This window comes from Microchirus variegatus (genome assembly GCF_963457635.1).
Source record: "Microchirus variegatus genome assembly, chromosome: 8".
Taxonomy (NCBI): domain Eukaryota; kingdom Metazoa; phylum Chordata; class Actinopteri; order Pleuronectiformes; family Soleidae; genus Microchirus; species Microchirus variegatus.
Window position 1 is genome coordinate 31,823,077 of NC_139809.1, and position 19,518 is coordinate 31,842,594.

A 19,518-nucleotide genomic window follows, 5' to 3' on the forward strand; every position below is an offset into this window, starting at 1 on the left:
GCAGACAAAAACAAAATTATTCAGTTTCAAAGCTTTTATTTGCATCAGCTCTACAGAGAAAAAGCCGCCTGCGTCCTCTGAACTCCTTCAGAAGCCATGTTTCTTCGGCGCGGCACGGACCGGAGGAGAACGTTGACGCGCGGGTCTGCTGCTGCTTCTGTAGACCGGAACGGGAAGAGGAGGAGGAGGAGGTCCTGGGATGTAGCTGGTTTGGCTGAACACTTCCCTTCCCCTCTGGTAGCGCGAGCGAGAGCTGAAGGCGTAGAGCGGCTGCAGGTCCGACACGTCGCTGAAGACCGGCTCGAGGTAGACCACTTCAGGTTCAGGCGCCTCCGCGTCCTCCTCAGAGCTCTCTGCAGAATCGGCGTCGTCGTCGGGGCTCTGGTCTTCAGCCACTTGAGGAACAGAAGCCACGTATCCACCTCCCCAGTAATAAGGCCCTTCCTCTGGCAGAGACACCGCTGCATCCTGGTCTTCAGCGGCCACTTGACCGCCGTAACCTTGGGGAACGGCGTCGGCGTCCTCGGGAGCCGTCGCCGCAGAGCTGGGGCCAGAAGCCCCGTATCCTCCTCCCCAGTAATAAGGTGCTGCGTCTGGCACAGATCTTGGAGCTGCTGGAGAAACAAGGACGTTAGCAAAGACGACTCCGCCGCAGTGAAGACAGATGCGACGCACCGCACGGTCTCACCTTGTTTTACAGGGCCGCAGGTGACGCTTCCGATCAGGAGACAGGTAAGCCACAACATCCTGAAGGACACGTGGCGTTAGATCTCACTTTCAAACCCTTTTACAAATAAGACGGTGGAGTTAAAAAGCTACTCACAGCATTTTTGGATGATTTAGGATGATTTAGGATGAGGAGAAATTCAGGATATCTGCACCGCCGTCGCCTACTGCAGAGATGAAGAACATCAGAACATCAGACGCTCACGGTTCTCTAGGTCAACGTGAGGAGAACAAACATTTCTTACCTGATTCCTGCTCAACAGTCCACCAGCACAGTGACCTCATGCTCCTCATGCAGCTGCTTTTAAACGCGACGACTCCAGCTGCCGTTGATTGACGGCCGATTGAGAGACAGCTGCCGTTGATTGACAGCTGATTACAGACTGGCCAACAAAGGGCAGCACAGTTCAGCGCTGAAGATTCAACGATGCGACACACAAACGCCAGGGATGTCGTGAAAATCAGAGTAAATTCAAGTAAAAGTCAAAGTATCCTCCCAGAAAATGACTTTGGCAGAAGTTCAAATGTATTTTATGTTTGTTTATTTATACAGCCCACAATTACAAAACACAGTTTGTCTCACGAGGCTGTCACGATGAAGTGACCTTTTACAAAGGCCTTAAAGTTTATGACATTCACCGTACCAGTATAGTCAATATTGATGGTAGCTCAAAATTCTGTCTTTTTAATCTCAGAATTTACTTTTTTAATCTCAGAATTCTGACTTTAATCTCAGAATTATGACTTTAACGTCAGTATTTACTTTATAATCTCAGTATTTACTTTTTTTATTTCCGAATTCTGACATGAATCTCGAAATTATGACTTTAATCTCAGAATTATGACTTTTTTTATCTCATAGTTATGACTTTAATCTCAGAATTTACTTATTGATCTCAGAATTCTGACTTTTAATTTCAGAATTTACTTTATAATCTCAGTATTTACTTTTTAATCTCAGAATTAGGACTTTAATCTCACAGTTCTGACTTTAATCTCGGAATTCTGACTTTAATCTCAGAATTGATTTTTCAATCTCAGAGTTCTGACTTTTTAATCCCAGAATTCTGACTTTAATCTCAGAATTCTGACTTTAATCTCAGAATGATATCTTTAATCTCAGAGTTCTGACTTTAATCTCAGAATTATATCTTTAATCTCAGAATTATGACTTTAATCTCAGAATTCTGACTTTAATCCCAGAATTCTGACTTTAATCTCAGAATGATATCTTTATTCTCAGAATTCTGACTTTAATCACAGAGTTCTGACTTTAATCTCAGAATTATATCTTTAATCTCAGAGTTCTGACTTTAATCTCAGAATGATATCTTTAATCTCAGAATTATGACTTTAATCTCAGAATTTTGACTTTAATCCCAGAATTCTGACTTTAACCTCAGAATGATATCTTTATTCTCAGAATTCTGACTTTAATCACAGAGTTCTGACTTTAATCTAGAATTATATCTTTAATCTCAGAGTTTTGACTTTAATATGCTGTGTTTTTTGAAAATGTTTCTACATGTTGTCCTTATACTCCTCCGCACTTTTATGTACTTTATACAAGAGTAATAAATTATAAATAATAATCACCATCAACGTCATCATCTTCTTGTTGTTGTTATTGTTCGGTGACGTCACGTCACGTCACGCCCCTAGAAGGGGCTGTAACAGCTCGTTGGCCCCTCCCTCCCGTCGACCACGCCCCCCTGTGTGTTGCTTTTCGTTTGACAGCAAAGTAAAGTTTTTCTCGCGAGTCTCCTCCGGCGTCTGTGGCGGGTTCTTTTCGGTCCTTGTGTCCGCAGATTCCCCGCTCTGCTGGTCGGAGGATGATGATGATGATGATGATGGAGGAGTAAATGTGGAACCATGTCGGTGAATTCGGTGCACTGGTTTCGCAAATGTCTGCGGCTGCACGATAATCCGGCGCTGCAGGAGGCCGTGAACGCAGCACACACGCTCCGCTGTGTTTATATTCTGGACCCGTGGTTCGCGGGAGCCGCGAACGTGGGAATCAACCGATGGAGGTTCGTGGGTTCACGGCAGCCGCTCCACCCGTGACAGCCTTTGACACGAGTCCAGTGTTGTTGTTGTTGTTGTTGTTGTTTCGTTTCCATTCGTAGCATCAAAGCCGCCGCTGGAGTTCAGGCTTCGGCCTCCGCTCCACGTCAGTGAGCTAACGTCTAGCTAGCTAGCTAGCTGGCTAGCTAACACGCTGAAGTCCATAGAAGGAACGAGCGATTTACGGTTTTTATACAAATAAAAACAGACGATTGACACAAGGGAAGAGAGGAACACGTCTTTACCGCACCAGCGCCGCCTTCTGTTGTATTCGGCTTGTGCTTGTGACGGTTAACTATCCGCGTAATCCAGTTATATAAAGTACATAATTATTCATTAATGCTAACGCCATCATGTAGTTTAGTACTGGTAATGAAAATCGACCCATAATCATAATATATGTACATATGTATATATGTGTACATATAAATAAACATATATATATATATATATTTATAAGTATATATATATATACATATAATTATATATGTAATAATTATGCATTATTTACCCAAAATAATTGTTTTTAAATCAGGACAACGGAAACGGCAGCGTTGTAATGTAACATAGTACAAATACGTAGGAAACTTCTTTATATTATTATTAGTATATATACTTTTAACATTTTCTTCGTCTCCACTCCTTACTACCAAACAAAACCAGAAGAAGAGCTGGTATCATGGTCTGTAAACATCATAGAGCGCAACATGGGCTTAAGTTTCTCTGTTCAAAGACACCTGTAGATGAGCAGAGCCAGGAATTGAACCCTCAACCTGCCAGTTGAAAGACAGCTGACACTACCACTGAGCCACCACAATATCTGAATGATGTTTGACACGTAATATTACAAAAGAAGTGAACTTTAACTTCTACCAAAGTCATTTTCTGGTCACATACTTGTACTTTTACTCTGAAAGTAACTCTTTAAAGTACTTTATCCATGTTTGACAAGCACTGGTTGACATGTTGTGGTGTTTTAAACTCTGTTCTTGTACTTCCTCTGGCATGGATTCGTCCTGCAGCACACTTATGTATTTCTGTATGCATGGATGCATCTGTCCCACACTGTTCCAGTGTTGACCTCTGTTGACCTCTCTGCCGTGTCCACGCTCAGGTTTCTGCTGCAGGCTCTGGAGGACCTGGACACCAGTCTGAAGAAGCTCAACTCCAGGCTGTTTGTGATCAGAGGACAACCCACGGATGTTTTCCCGAGGCTTTTTAAGGTCTGCTGCCATCGCCTTCTGTTTGTCTGTCACACAAACACCAGTCACCGCTAACAGCTGGAGGCAAACGCAAAAGCGTTAAAGTCGTAGTTTCCTCTCAGGCTCCCCCCAAAGGTGGTACACGGTATTGTTTGTTATAAATGTCGTAAAGTATATGTGGAGGTAACGCATGACAAGCCAACAATTTACGCTGAAACGCCCGTGTTTTCAGACACATTACAGGTACATTAGTGGGACGGTTCAGATATGTTTAATCCCGAAATTATGACTTTAATCTCAGAATTTTGACTTTAATCTCAGAATTATGACTTTAAAATAAGAATTGACGTTTTAATCTCAGAATCATGACTTTAATCTAAGAATTACGACTTTAATCCTAGAATCATGACTTTAATCTAAGAATTATGACTTTTTAAATCTCGAAATTCTGATATTTTTTTCCCCCTCAGAATTATGACTAATCTCAGAAGATACGTTTTAATCTCAGAATTATGACTAATCCTAGAATCGTGGCTTTAATCTCAGGATTGACTGTTTAATCACATAATTCTCACTTTTTAACCTTTTTGCAGAATTTACTTTTTAATCTCAGAATTATGACTGTAATCCCAGAATCTTGATTTTAATATCAGAATTATGACTCTAATCTTAGACTTATGACTTTAATCTCAGAATTATGACTTTTTAATTTCAGAATTTACTTTATAATTTATACTTTTTTCCCCCCTCAGGATTATGACTAATCTCAGAAGATACTTTTTAATTTTAGAATTATGACTTTAACCTCAGAATTGACTTTTTAATCTCAGAGTTGTGACTGTAATCCCAGAATCCTGATTTTAAGATCAGAATTATGACTTTAATCTCAGAATTTACTTTATAATTTTTGATTAACTTTGATTATGACTAATCTCAGAAGATACTTTTTGATCCCAGAATCATGATTTTAATCTCAGAATTAAGTCTCTGTTTGTCTGGTCTCGATTGGCTGCAGGAGTGGCAGGTGACCAGGTTAACGTTTGAATACGACCCCGAGCCTTATGGGAAGGAGCGGGACGGCGCCATCATCAAGATGGCTCAGGAGTTTGGCGTGGAGACGGTCGTCAGAAACTCACACACCCTCTACAACCTGGACAGGTGTGTCTCACACAGTGGGCGGGGACAGGGACAGTGGGCGGGGACATGGGCAGTGGGCGGGGACAGTCAGTCTGTTAAAGACACTTTAGAAATACCTGACTGTGGAGAATCCATGAAGAAGCACCTTGTCCAGCAGAGACCCCTGGAGGTCATCTTCTGTTACTGCAGGTCACACTCCTGTCCATGTGCATAGGACAGAGAGACTGTGTGTGTGTGTGTGTGTGTGTGTTAAGCACAGGAAGTGAGGACTGTCAAGACCCAATCTGTTAGAAAGAACATAAAAACATGTATTTTAGTTTGAAAGAATAACTACCATAATGAAAGTCAACATAAAAATGTGTCTTATTTTGAAGGAATAACTGCTAAAATGAAAGCTAACTTAAAAATGTGCATTTTATTTTGAAGGAATAACTACTAAAATGAAAGCCAACATAAAAACGTGTCTTTTATTTTGAAGGAATAACTACTAAAATGAAAGCCAACATAAAAATGTGCTTTTCATTTTGAAAGAATAACTACTAAAATGAAAGTCAACATAAAAATGTGTATTTTATTTTGAAGGAATAACTGCTAAAATGAAAGCGAACATAAAAATGTGCATTTTATTTTGAAGGAATAACTATTAAAATGAAAGCCAACATAAAAACGTCTCTTTTATTTTGAAGGAATAACTACTTAAATGAAAGTTAACATTAAAAAGTGTATTTTATATTGAAGGGATAACTACTAAAATTAAACCTAACATAAAAATTATTATTTTATTTTGAAAGAACTACTAACATGAACCCTAACATAAAAACATGTATTTTAGTTTGAAAGAATAACAACTAAAATGAAAGTCATCATAAAAATGTGTATTTTATTTCGAAGGAATAACTGCTAAAATGAAAGCGAACATAAAAATGTGCATTTTATTTTGAAGGAATACCTATTGAAATGAAAGCTAACATAAAAACGTGTATTTTATTTTGAAGGAATAACTGCTAAAATGAAAGCGAACATAAAAATGTGCATTTTATTTTGAAGGAATAACTACTAAAATGAAAGTTAACATAAAAATTAGTATTTTATTTTGAAGGAATACCTATTGAAATGAAAGCTAACATAAAAACGTGTATTTTATTTTGAAGGAATAACTGCTAAAATGAAAGCGAACATAAAAACATGTATTTTAGTTTGAAAGAATAACAACTAAAATGAAAGTCAACATAAAAATGTGTATTTTATTTTGTAGAAATAACTACTAAAATAAAAAGCCAGCATAACTGTGTGTGTGTGTGTGTGTGTGTGTGTTCTGCTGCTCCTTCAGGATCATTGAGATGAACAACAACAGTCCTCCTTTGACCTTCAAGCGTTTCCAGACCATCGTCAGTCGACTGGAGTTGCCACCGAGACCGATGCCTCCGCTCACGCTGCAGCAGATGGACAAGTGTCGCACGGACATCTCCGACAAACACGACCAGCTCTACAGCATCCCCTCACTGGAAGAGCTAGGTACTGCACCCACAACCACAGAGAACAGAGAGGATGTGGATTATTGTCATTTATCATCGATTAACGTGTTCATTATTGTCTCCATGAATCAATCAACCATTAACAATGAGTCGTTTGGTCCAAAGAGTGAGAAAATGTGTAAAAAATAATGATTTCTTTGTTTTATGGAGTAGAGAAACTCAAAAATATTCACATTTAAGCTGAAAAATGACAGAAACGTGAACATATTCACATTTAAGAAGCTGAAAAATGACAGAAACGTGAAAATATTCACATTTAAGAAGCTGAAAAATGACAGAAACATGAAAATATTCACGTTTAAGAAGCTGAAAAATGACAGAAACGTGAAAATATTCACATTTAAGAAGCTGAAAAATGACAGAAACGTTAAAATATTCACGTTTAAGAAGCTGAAAAATGACAGAAACGTGAAAATATTCACATTTAAGAAGCTGAAAAATGACAGAAACGTGAACATATTCACATTTAAGAAGCCGAAAAATGACAGAAACGTGAAAATATTCACATTTAAGAAGCTGAAAAATGACAGAAACGTGAAAATATTCACATTTAAGAAGCTGAAAAATGACAGAAACGTGAAAATATTCACATTTAAGAAGCTGAAAAATGACAGAAACGTGAAAATATTCACATTTAAGAAGCTGAAAAATGACAGAAACGTGAAAATTTTCACATTTAAGAAGCTGAAAAATGACAGAAACGAGAAAATATTCACATTTAGAAGCTGAAAAATGACAGAAACGTGAAAATATTCACATTTAAGAAGCTGAAAAATGACAGAAACAAGAAAATATTCACATTTAAGAAGCTGAAAAATGACAGAAACATGAAAATATTCACATTTAAGAAGCTGAAAAATGACAAAAACATGAAAATATTCACATTTAAGAAGCTGAAAAATGACAGAAACATGAAAATATTCACATTTAAGAAGCTGAAAAATGACAGCACTGGCTTATGGGGAGAATGAATGAATGAATGAATGAATGAATGATAATGATGAAATGTTTCTTTGATTGTCCTTCTCCAGGTTTCAGGACACAGGGTTTACCTCCAGCTGTGTGGAAAGGAGGAGAATCAGAAGCTCTGGACAGACTCAACAAACATCTGGACAAGAAGGTACACGAGAAGCTGATGCTGTAGCGCCACCACTGGACGACTGGTGCACATGATGTTTGAAGGATGTTTTTTAAGTTTTAGGCCAGAAGACGTTCACGAGACATTATACACAATATTTTCACTCAAAATAGTGAATAAATTAAACATTAGACCAAAAACAAAAGAATTGAGTTACATTTATCAAATTTACGAGTATTACATTTTTAATTAAAACAAATGTTTTTTGGGGTGAATTCAGTTACTTTTATCAAGCACAAGTCATTTATTATGCCAACTCTTATTTTGAAAATAGAAAACATCGGCTACTAACTACTAAAATGGAAGCTTACAAAATGTGTATTTTATTTGAAAGAATAACTACTTAAATTAAAGCTAACATAAAAATGTGTACTTTATTTTGAAGGAATAACTACTAAAATTAAAGCTAACATAAAAATGTGTACTTTATTTTGAAGGAATAACTACTAAAATGAAAGCTAACATAAATATGTGTATTTTATTTTGAAGGAATAACTACTAAAATTAAAGCTAACATAAAAATGTGTATTTTATTTTGAAAGAACAATGAAAGCTAACAAAACTGTATTTTATTTTGAAGGAATAATGAAAGCTAACAAAAACGTGTTTTTTATTTTGAAAGCATAATGAAAGCTAACAAATTGTTTTATTTTATTTTGAAAGAATAACTACTAAAATGAAAGCTAACAAAACGTGTATTTTATTTTGAAAGAATAACTACTCAAATGAAAGCCATCATAAAAATGTGGTTTTTATTTTGAAGGAATAACTACTAAAATTAAAGCTAACATAAAAATGTGTATTTTATTTTGAAGGAATAACTACTAAAATTAAAGCTAAGATAAAAACGTGTGTATTTTATTTTGAAGTATTAACTACTAAAATAAAAACTAACATAAAAATGTATATTTTATTTTGAAGGAATAACTACTAAAATGAAAGCTAACAAAAATGTGTATTTTATTTTGAAGGAATAATGAAAGCTAACAAAACGTGTATTTTATTTTGAAGGAATAATGAAAGCTAACAAAAACGTATATTTTATTTTGAAAGAATAACTGCTTAAATGAAAACTAACAAAAATGTGTGTTTTATTTTGGAGGAATAACTACTAAAATGAAAGCTAATATAAAAACGTGTATTTTATTTTGAAGGAATAACTACTAAAATGAAAGCTAACATAAAAATGTGCATTTTATTTTGAAGGAATAACTACTGAAATGAAAGACAACATAAAAACGTGTGTTTTATTTTGAAGGAATAACTACTAAAATGAAAGCTGACATAAAATCGTGTATTTTATTTGAAAGAATAACTGCTAAAATGAAAGCTAACATATCAACGTGTGTTTTATTTTGAAGAAATAACTACTAAAAAGAAAGCTAACATAAAAATGTGTATTTTATTTTGAAGGAATAACTACTAAAATGAAAGCTGACATAAAAACGTGTATTTTATTTTGAAAGAATAACTGCTAAAATGAAAGCTAACATATCAACATGTGTTTTATTTTGAAGGAATAACTACTAAAAAGAAAGCTTACATAAAAACGTGTATTTTATTTTGAAGGAATAACGGCTAAAATGAAAGCAAAAAGTGAAAATATCGGCGTTAAATGCACCAAAAATGCGTACTGTGTTTGGCGGATTATTTAAAAAAAACAAAAAAAAAACCTGCAAATATTTAATCGAGCTGACGTGATGTTTGTGCATGAACGATGGTGACGTCTGACATGATCAAATGACTCTCTCTCTCTGTGTGTGTGTGTGTGTGTGTGCAGGTGTGGGTGGCTAACTTCGAGCACTCGCGGGTCAACACCTGCTCTCTGTATGCTAGCCCCACCGGCCTCAGCCCGTACCTGCGCTTCGGCTGCTTGTCCTGCAGGGTTCTGTACTACAACCTCAGAGAGCTCTACATGAAGGTGTGGTGGGCGGAGCCTCTGCGTTTGTCTCCGTCTTCTGTCGCACGTCTGTCTTTGGTAACCCTGCTTCTCCTCCTCCTCCTCCTCTTCCTCCTCCTCCTCCTCCTCCTCAGCTGCGGAAGCGCACCAGTCCTCCTCTGTCGCTGTTCGGACAGCTGTTGTGGAGAGAGTTCTTCTACAGCGCTGCCACCAACAACCCTAACTTTGACCGCATGGACGGAAACCCCATCTGTGTCCAGGTGTGTGAGGAGACACAAGAAAAATAGGATTTTAGCCTCTTAGCTAATAAAACTCACTCTCCCACACCAAAGTCACTCACTCTCCCACACCAAAGTCACTCACTCTCCCACACCAAAGTCACTCACTCTCCCACACCAAAGTCACTCACTCTCCCACACCAAATCCACTCACTCTCCCACACCAAAGTCACTCACTCTCTCACACCAAAGTCACTCACTCTCTCACACCAAAGTCACTCACTCTCTCACACCAAAGTCACTCACTCTCCCACACCAAAGTCACTCACTCTCTCACACCAAAGTCACTCACTCTCCCACACCAAAGTCACTCACTCTCCCACACCAAAGTCACTCACTCTCCCACACCAAAGTCACTCACTCTCCCACACCAAATCCACTCACTCTCCCACACCAAAGTCACTCACTCTCTCACACCAAAGTCACTCACTCTCTCACACCAAAGTCACTCACTCTCTCACACCAAAGTCACTCACTCTCCCACACCAAAGTCACTCACTCTCTCACACCAAAGTCACTCACTCTCTCACACCAAAGTCACTCACTCTCCCACACCAAAGTCACTCACTCTCCCAGACCAAAGTCACTCACTCTCCCAGACCAAATCCACTCACTCTCCCACACCAAAGTCACTCACTCTCTCACACCAAAGTCACTCACTCTCTCACACCAAAGTCACTCACTCTCCCACACCAAAGTCACTCACTCTCACACCAAAGTCACTCACTCTCACCAAAGTCACTCACTCTCTCACACCAAAGTCACTCACTCTCCCACACAAAAGTCACTCACTCTCCCACACCAAAGTCACTCCCTCTCACCAAAGTAACTCACTCTCACACACCAAAGTCACTCACTCTCCCACACCAAAGTAACTCACTCTCCCACACCAAACTCACTCACTCTCTCACACCAAACTCACTCACTCTCACCAAAGTAACTCACTCTCTCACCAAAGTCACTCACTCTCTCACCAAAGTCACTCACTCTCTCACACCAAAGTCACTCACTCTCACCAGAGTAACTCACTCTCCCACACCAAAGTCACTCACTCGCTCACCAAATCACTCACTCTCTCTCACCAAAGTCACTCACTCTCTCTCACCAAAGTCACTCACTCTCCCACACCAAAGTCACTCAGTCTCTCACACCAGTCACTCAATCTCCCACACCAAAGTCACTCACTCTCCCACACCAAAGTCACTCACTCTCCCACACCAAAGTCCATAGAGTAAACCAGTGATTTTAACATCACAGCACACAGGAGTTCACAGGAGTTGTTGATCCACTGCTGCCTCCATCACTAACTTACAATGACTGATTTTAGTGAATTCAGCTTTTAATATATTTACTTAAGACTTAACTTAGTGACACAAAGTGACCACACGAGGCAGCAGAGGACCAGCAGCTCCTGTGTCCCTGTGAGCTAAAATCACTGGTTTTCTCTGTGGACTTTGGTGTGGGAGAGTGAGTGGTTTACAAAGTCTTAAGCTGACCTCTCACGATCATTTCTGGTCTCCAGATCCCATGGGACCAGAACCCCGAGGCACTGGCTAAGTGGGCGGAGGGTCGGACTGGTTTCCCCTGGATCGACGCCATCATGACCCAGCTGAGACAGGAAGGCTGGATCCATCACCTGGCTCGACACGCCGTGGCCTGTTTCCTCACCAGAGGAGACCTGTGGATCAGCTGGGAGAGCGGCATGAAGGTGTGACACGGCGCCGCTTAATCCGGCCTTCTGCAAACGAACCATGCCTTCAGTGTGTGTGTGTGTGTGTGTGTGTTGCAGGTGTTTGAGGAGCTGCTCCTCGATGCAGACTGGAGTGTGAACGCTGGCAGCTGGATGTGGTTGTCCTGCAGCGCCTTCTTCCAGCAGTTCTTCCACTGCTACTGTCCTGTGGGCTTTGGAAGGAGGACCGACCCGTCAGGAGATTACATCAGGTTCACTCATGTGCTTCACTCTCACTGTGTCACACTGTTTTTGAAGGAATAACTACTAAAATGAAAGCTAACATAAAAACGTTTATTTTATTTTGCAGGAATATCTACTAAAATGAAAGCTAACATAAAAACGTATTTTATTTTGAAGGAATATCTACTAAAATGAAAGCTAACATAAAAACGTTTATTTTATTTTGAAGGAATAACTACTAGAATGAAAGACAACATAAAAACAGGCATTTTATTTTGAAGGAATAACTACTAAAATGAAAGCTAACATAAAAACGTATATTTTATTTTGCAGGAATATCTACTAAAATGAAAGCTAACATAAAAACGTATTTTATTTTGAAGGAATATCTACTAAAATGAAAGCTAACATAAAAATGTGCATTTTATTTTGAAGGAATATCTACTAAAATGAAAGACAACATAAAAACAGGCATTTTATTTTGAAGGAATAACTACTAAAATGAAAGCTAACATAAAAAATTGTATCTTATTTTGAAGGAATAACTACTAAAATGAAAGCTAACATAAAAATGTGCATTTTATTTTGAAGGAATAACTACTAAAATGAAAGCTAACAAAAAATTGTATATTATTTTGAAGGAATAACTACTAAAATGAAAGCTAACAAAAAATTGGATCTTATTTTGAAGGAATAACTACTAAAATGAAAGCCAACATGAAAACATGCATTTTATTTTGAAGGAATAACTACTAAAATGAAAGCTAACATAAACACGTGCATTTTATTTTGAAGGAATAACTACTAAAATGAAAGCTAACATAAAAAATTGTATCTTATTTTGAAGGAATAACTACTAAAATGAAAGCTAACATAAAAATGTGCATTTTATTTTGAAGGAATAACTACTAAAATGAAAGCTAACAAAAAATTGGATCTTATTTTGAAGGAATAACTACTAAAATGAAAGCCAACATGAAAACATGCATTTTATTTTGAAGGAATAACTACTAAAATGAAAGCGAACATAAACACATGCATTTTATTTTGAAGGAATAACTACTAAAATGAAAGCTAACGCTCACTTGTGCCCATTCAAACAGGCGCTACATCCCTGTCCTGAAGGATTATCCTAGCCGCTACATCTACGAGCCGTGGAACGCTCCCGAGTCGCTGCAGAAGGCGGCGAACTGCGTGGTGGGCGTGGACTATCCCAAACCCATGACCAACCACGCAGAGGGGAGTCGACTGAACATCGAGAGGATGAAACAAGTTTACCAGCAGCTGTCGCACTACAGAGGACTCAGTGAGTCACAGTGGTCGTGAATGGCTTCACTGTAAACACTGTAAACCCTGGTGGTGGCTTTGAGAATTGTTATTATAATAATAATAATAATAATGATGATTATCATAATAAAGACGATGTTTGTGACTCACGTTGCGATGTAACGAGAATGAAGGGGAAACGGCTGCAGCACAAACTTCACTGAACCACTCATCCACCACAGGTGTGTGCTCTCTGAAGCAAGGACGGGTCGTACCACTGTGACGGGGGTGGACACAGTGAACCTGTTACAATCACTGCTGTGGTTTCCTGTGTGACAGTGAAGATAAAAAATGTGATCACGTGACCTCGATATCGTAGAAACTTAACCGTGTGTGTGTGTGTGTGTGTGTGTGTGTGTGTGTGTCAGGCCTGCTAGCGTCAGTACCGACAATCCAGGAGGAGGCGGAGCCACCGATGACGGATGAGTCTCAGACGAGCAGCGGCCCTGGTACGAGGAAACATCACATGATCATGACACGTTTGAACATGTGACACTAAAGCCTTCCTCCTCCTCCTCCTCCTCCTCCTCCTCCTCCTCCTCCTCCTCCTCCTCTTCCTCTTCCTCCTCCTTCTTCTTCTTTTTCCAGACTCTCCTCCACGACTTCCTGTCCACAGAGAAGCAGCCGGCTGCTCCGCGGCTCCTGATTCGTCCACAGTGCGTGGCTCCTCCTCCTCCTCGCACTCGCAGCCTTCTGCCGCCGTAGCTCCGCCCACTCCGGCTTCATGGCCCGCCCACAGTCCAGCCACGACCTCTGATCAGACTCTTCCCAAGAGGAAAGGCCCCGCCCACAAGGTCTGCTGCAGCCGGAGAGTCCGAGGAAGTGGAAGAGAGGAGGAAGAGGAGGAGCCAGGAGCAGAGGAGAAGATGGAGGAGGATGTTGAAGAGGAGGAGAAAATGGAGGAAGAGGTGTGAGTTTCTGCTGTGACTCCAGGTACAAAACAATCCTAATCCAGTCCATGTTTTCACCTAGATATTCTGATAATATTTAATTATCCAAGAATTATTCTTAAATGTGAATATTTTCACGTTTCTGTCATTTTTCAGCTTCTTAAATGTGAATATTTTCATGTTTCTGTTATTTTTCAGCTTCTTAAATGTGAATATTTTCATGTTTCTGTCATTTTTCAGCTTCTTAAATGTGAATATTTTTATGTTTCTGTCATTTTTCAGCTTCTTAAATGTGAATATTTTCACGTTTCTGTCATTTTTCAGCTTCTTAAATGTGAATATTTTCACGTTTCTGTCATTTTTCAGCTTCTTAAATGTGAATATTTTCACGTTTCTGTCATTTTTCAGCTTCTTAAATGTGAATATTTTCACGTTTCTGTCATTTTTCAGCTTCTTAAATGTGAATATTTTCACGTTTCTGTCATTTTTCAGCTTCTTAAATGTGAATATTTTCACGTTTCTGTCATTTTTCAGCTTCTTAATTGTGAATATTTTCTTGTCTTTCAGGACAAGTGGACACTAACCCTAACCCACGAGCAGCGTCAGCAGCAAAGAGACAATACGACAATGAAGTGATTTTTGGGTTTCTTTGGTGTGGCTGAGTGAGTGAGTGTGTGTGTGTGTGTGTCATGTTGTCTCTTGGTGCGTCCACTTTAAAAAAAGAACTGTCCCTTTAATATAACTGTTGTTGATTAGTCGATGAGACGTTCACTGACCTCCTGATTTGTAAAAATATGTTTTATGTTGTAGCGCCCCCCACTGCACAGATGTGCTTTTTCTTAAAGGTTAGTTCAGGAAGGAAGGAAGGAAATAACATCTCTGCTTCTTCATGAGTTTGTTCCCTGTTCAAACTGGATTGAAACAACATGTTAATATGTAAATGTGTGTGTGTGTGTGTGTGTGTGAGAACATGAGGTTTTATAGTTGACAGTGATGATGAACGTGTGAATGTGTGCAGTGACAGAGTGACGTCGACGCTTCAGTTAAAGGCACAAAGACAAAGAAAAACTGAAGCCGAGTCTTTGAGACCAAAAACTTTTCTTTCTTTCTTTGTTTTTTTGACCTCATTTTTGTTGTTGTTGTTGTTGTTGTTTGGTCCCCGACAATAAAAGAAGCTGCTCGTGTCTAAAGAATGTAGAGAAAACAACATGGCGTCCTGTCTTCATCACATATTTAACTGGAAACGCCTCGCTACGACGTTCACTCACTCTCCCACACCAAAGTCCACAGAGAAAACCAGTGATTTTAGCTCACAGGGACACAGGAGCTGCTGGTCCTCTGCTGCCTCGTGTGGTCACTCTGTGTCACTGAGTTAAGTCTAAAGTAAATATTTTAAAAGCTGAATTTGTGAGAGACTTTGGTGTGGGAGAGTGAGTGACTTTGGTGTGAGAGAGTGAGTGACTTTGGTGTGAGAGAGTGAGTGACTTTGGTGTGAGAGAGTGAGTGACTTTGGTGTGGGAGAGTGAGTGGTTTACAACATCAAAACAAGTACACTATCTTAAAAACATATTCACGTCTTTATCTTCACTGTGAGACAGACTTTAACGACAGGAAACTGAAGTTTATAAACCACTCACTCTTCCACACCAAAGTCTATTCTCTATGAGGTTTGGTGCAGGGATAAACACATCGAGGTTTCCCATTGTTTGTTATACACGACACGTGGATGAAGTGGTGAAATGTTACCAGTTCATCTTTACACGACACTTTGTAGCTGGAGCAAACACAAAAAAAACTGCATGAAATGGGAATAAAAATGTTATCGTTAAAATGTCCAAAAATGCGATCGAACACAAAGATAAAAAAAAAAAAAAAAAGGTCATAAAATGTAAAATAAACGAATCGCATACGAGTTTCAAACTTTTATTACTGCACAACAGTGACATCATCATCATCATCATCATCAGTGACGATGAGGGAACATTTGAAAACATGTTTGCTTCAAAGAAGCTGAACCGTGACGTCTTCATCAGACGCTTCAAATCCCACTGGGACAAAACAACGAGCGCATAAATACGTTCAAAAGAGACTTTTCCGACAAACAATAAATAAGTGCTTTGAAAACCACAAGAGAGACGTTTATTATTCCTGCTTCTTTTCAATAAATAAATAAATAAATACATCTCTATAAATATAGTCTATACAACAGGAGCGAGGAGCGGCAGTGTGCGAGCGTGCCAGCAGGTGGCAGTGTTCCCTCTCTAGGACGAGGCGGAGGTCCTGACTCGGACGCAGGTGCAGCCCACGGCCACCTCCACGTTCACGGGCGTCAGGTGGTACTTCCGCCCGTCGCCGCAGAGTTCGCGTCTCAGGAAAATTCTGCTCTGTTTGATCGGAACGGAGTTGTAGTCGAGGCTCTCGGTCGGAGGATCGTGATCCCGGATCAGGATGCAGCCGGAGCAGAGGCAGCGAGCCTCGGCGTACGACGACGGGTAATGATCCTTCATGTGTCGACGTCTGAGGAAACAAATCCACATTTAACGTTTGTTAGCGACGGAGGGTTTCTGCGACGTCTGCGTCACACGATCACGTCTTTGTCTCACTGTCTAACAGGAAACTGACCTTTGTAAACCACTCACTCTCCCACACCAAAGTCCACAGAGAAAACCAGTGATTTTAGCTCACAGTGACACAGGGGCTGCTGGTCCTCTGCTGCCTCGTGTGGTCACTTTGTGTCACTGAGTTAAGTCTAAAGTAAATATTTTAAAAGCTGAATTCACTAAAATCAGTCATTGTAAGTTAGTGATGGAGACTTTGGTGTGGGAGAGTGAGTGACTTTGGTGTGAGAGAGTGAGTGACTTTGGTGTGAGAGAGTGAGTGACTTTGGTGTGGGAGAGTGAGTGACTTTGGTGTGAGAGAGTGAGTGACTTTGGTGTGGGAGAGTGAGCGACTTTGGTGTTGGAGAGTGAGTGACTTTGGTGCAGGGAGAGTGAGTGACTGGTGTGAGAGAGTGAGTGACTTTTGTGTGGGAGAGTGAGTGACTTTGGTGTGAGAGAGTGAGTGACTTTGGTGTGGGAGAGTGAGTGACTTTGGTGTGGGAGAGTGAGTGACTTTTGTGTGGCAGAGTGAGTGACTTTGGTGTGAGAGAGTGAGTGACTTTGGTGTGAGAGAGTGAGTGACTTTGGTGTGAGAGAGTGAGTGACTTTGGTGTGAGAGAGTGAGCGACTTTGGTGTGGGAGAGTGAGTGACTTTGGTGTGAGAGAGTGAGTGACTTTGGTGTGGGAGAGTGAGTGACTTTGGTGTGAGAGAGTGAGTGACTTTGGTGTGGGAGACTGAGTGACTTTGGTGTGGGAGAGTGAGTGACTTTGGTGTGGGAGAGTGAGTGGTTTATTGATTACTTTCCTCTGTGCATGCGTCTACATAACTATGTCACCTGTCAATCATCCACAGGTGATGTAATGTTATTAGTGGAGTTTCCCGTGACTGTTGTGCAGTGATGAAATCACACAGGAGTTGCCTCATTTATTCATTCATTCATCATTCATTCAGTTATTACATTATCGTAGAAACGTGATCTTTATTTATGATCATACATTTTATCTTTTCTCACTCTGTCCTTATTATTATGGACAACAGTATTTCATTCATTCATTCATTCATTCATTCATTCACATAGGTTTATCATTTCATTTTAATCCATACCCGACTTTTTAAAACTTTATCACAAACATCTGTTCACCGATTCAGAAAATAAACAGTTCACTGTCAGTATCATCAGTTCACACAAGTTCACACCAGTTCACACCATTTCACACCAGTTCACACCAGTTCACACCATTTCACACCATTTCACACCTTTTCACACCAGTTCAAACCATTTCACATCAGTTCACACTATTTCACACAATTTCACACCATTTCACACCAGTTCACACCTTTTCACACCTTTTCACACATTTTCACACCAGTTCACACCATTTCACACCAGTTCACATCAGTTCACACTATTTCACACTATTTCACACCATTTCACACCTTTTCACACCATTACACACCAGTTCACACCTTTTCACACCAGTTCTCACCATTTCACACCTTTTCACATCAGTTCACACCATTTCACACCTTTTCACATCAGTTCACACCTTTTCACACCATTTCACACCAGTTCACACCATTTCACACCAGTTCACACCTTTTCACACCATTTCAAACCTTTTCACACCATTTCACACCATTTCACATCAGTTCACACCTTTTCACACCATTTCACACCAGTTCACACCATTTCACACCAGTTCACACCTTTTCACACCTTTTCACACCATTTCACACCAGTTTACACCTTTTCACATCAGTTCACACCTTTTCACACCATTTCACACCAGTTCACACCATTTCACACCAGTTCACACCTTTTCACACCATTTCAAACCTTTTCACACCATTTCACACCATTTCACATCAGTTCACACCTTTTCACACCATTTCACACCAGTTCACACCATTTCACACCATTTCACACCTTTTCACACCTTTTCACACCAGTTCACACCTGCTGACAGTGGACGATGGTAACATTGTTTACTCACACGTATCTCCATGGCGACACAGACCTGTCACTCATCTCCTGCAGATGATGCTGGTACAAACTCACGGGACACGAGGAAGACGAAGGCTCCGCCTCTTCCTCCTCCACAGCAGAAGGTTCTGGAGGCTGCAGGAAGTGACTCCTCAACTTCCTGTCTGCTGCGTCGCTCACCTCCTCGTCATCATAGCAACGGTTTATTTTAAATGTCCACGCAGGCACAAGGAGGATGATGATGATGAAGATCTGTGAGGAGCAGACACATCTGAGTGAGGGACATTCTTCATCATCATCATCATCATTTGTTCTCATCATCATCACCTGTTCTCCTCCTCCTCCTCATCATCATCATCACCTGTTCTCCTCCTCCTCATCATCATCATCATCACCTCTTCTTCTCCTCCTCCTCATCATCATCATGTTCTCATCATCATCATCATCATCATCATCACCTGTTCTCCTCATCATCATCATCACCTCTTCTTCTCCTCCTCATCATCATCATCATCATGTTCTCATCATCACCATCATCATCATCACCTCTTCTCATCATCATCATCATGTTCTCATCATCACCATCATCATCATCATCATCATCATCACCTCTTCTCATCATCATCATCATCATCATCACCTCTTCTCATCATCATCATCATGTTCTCATCATCACCATCATCATCATCATCATCATCATCACCTCTTCTCATCATCATCATCATCATCATCATCACCATCATCATCACCATCATCATCATCACCATCATCATCATCATCACCATCATCATCATCACCATCATCATCATCATCACCATCATCATCATC

At 39.9% G+C, this 19,518-nt stretch overlaps 1 protein-coding gene across 1 annotated transcript; it reads left to right on the plus strand.

Annotated features, from left to right (window-relative positions):
* Positions 1-2,466: 2,466 nt before the first annotated feature.
* cry2 (cryptochrome circadian regulator 2) lies at positions 2,467-15,309 on the plus strand. The gene is made up of 13 exons (XM_083893578.1): positions 2,467-2,756; positions 3,905-4,013; positions 5,008-5,150; positions 6,460-6,644; positions 7,696-7,784; positions 9,583-9,723; positions 9,837-9,962; positions 11,503-11,688; positions 11,770-11,921; positions 12,996-13,198; positions 13,587-13,667; positions 13,807-14,151; positions 14,676-15,309. The coding sequence occupies exons 1-12, from the start codon at positions 2,599-2,601 to the stop codon at positions 14,130-14,132; spliced, it is 1,899 nt and encodes a 632-aa protein (XP_083749704.1). The 5' UTR covers positions 2,467-2,598; the 3' UTR covers positions 14,133-14,151; positions 14,676-15,309.
* Positions 15,310-19,518: the final 4,209 nt, after the last annotated feature.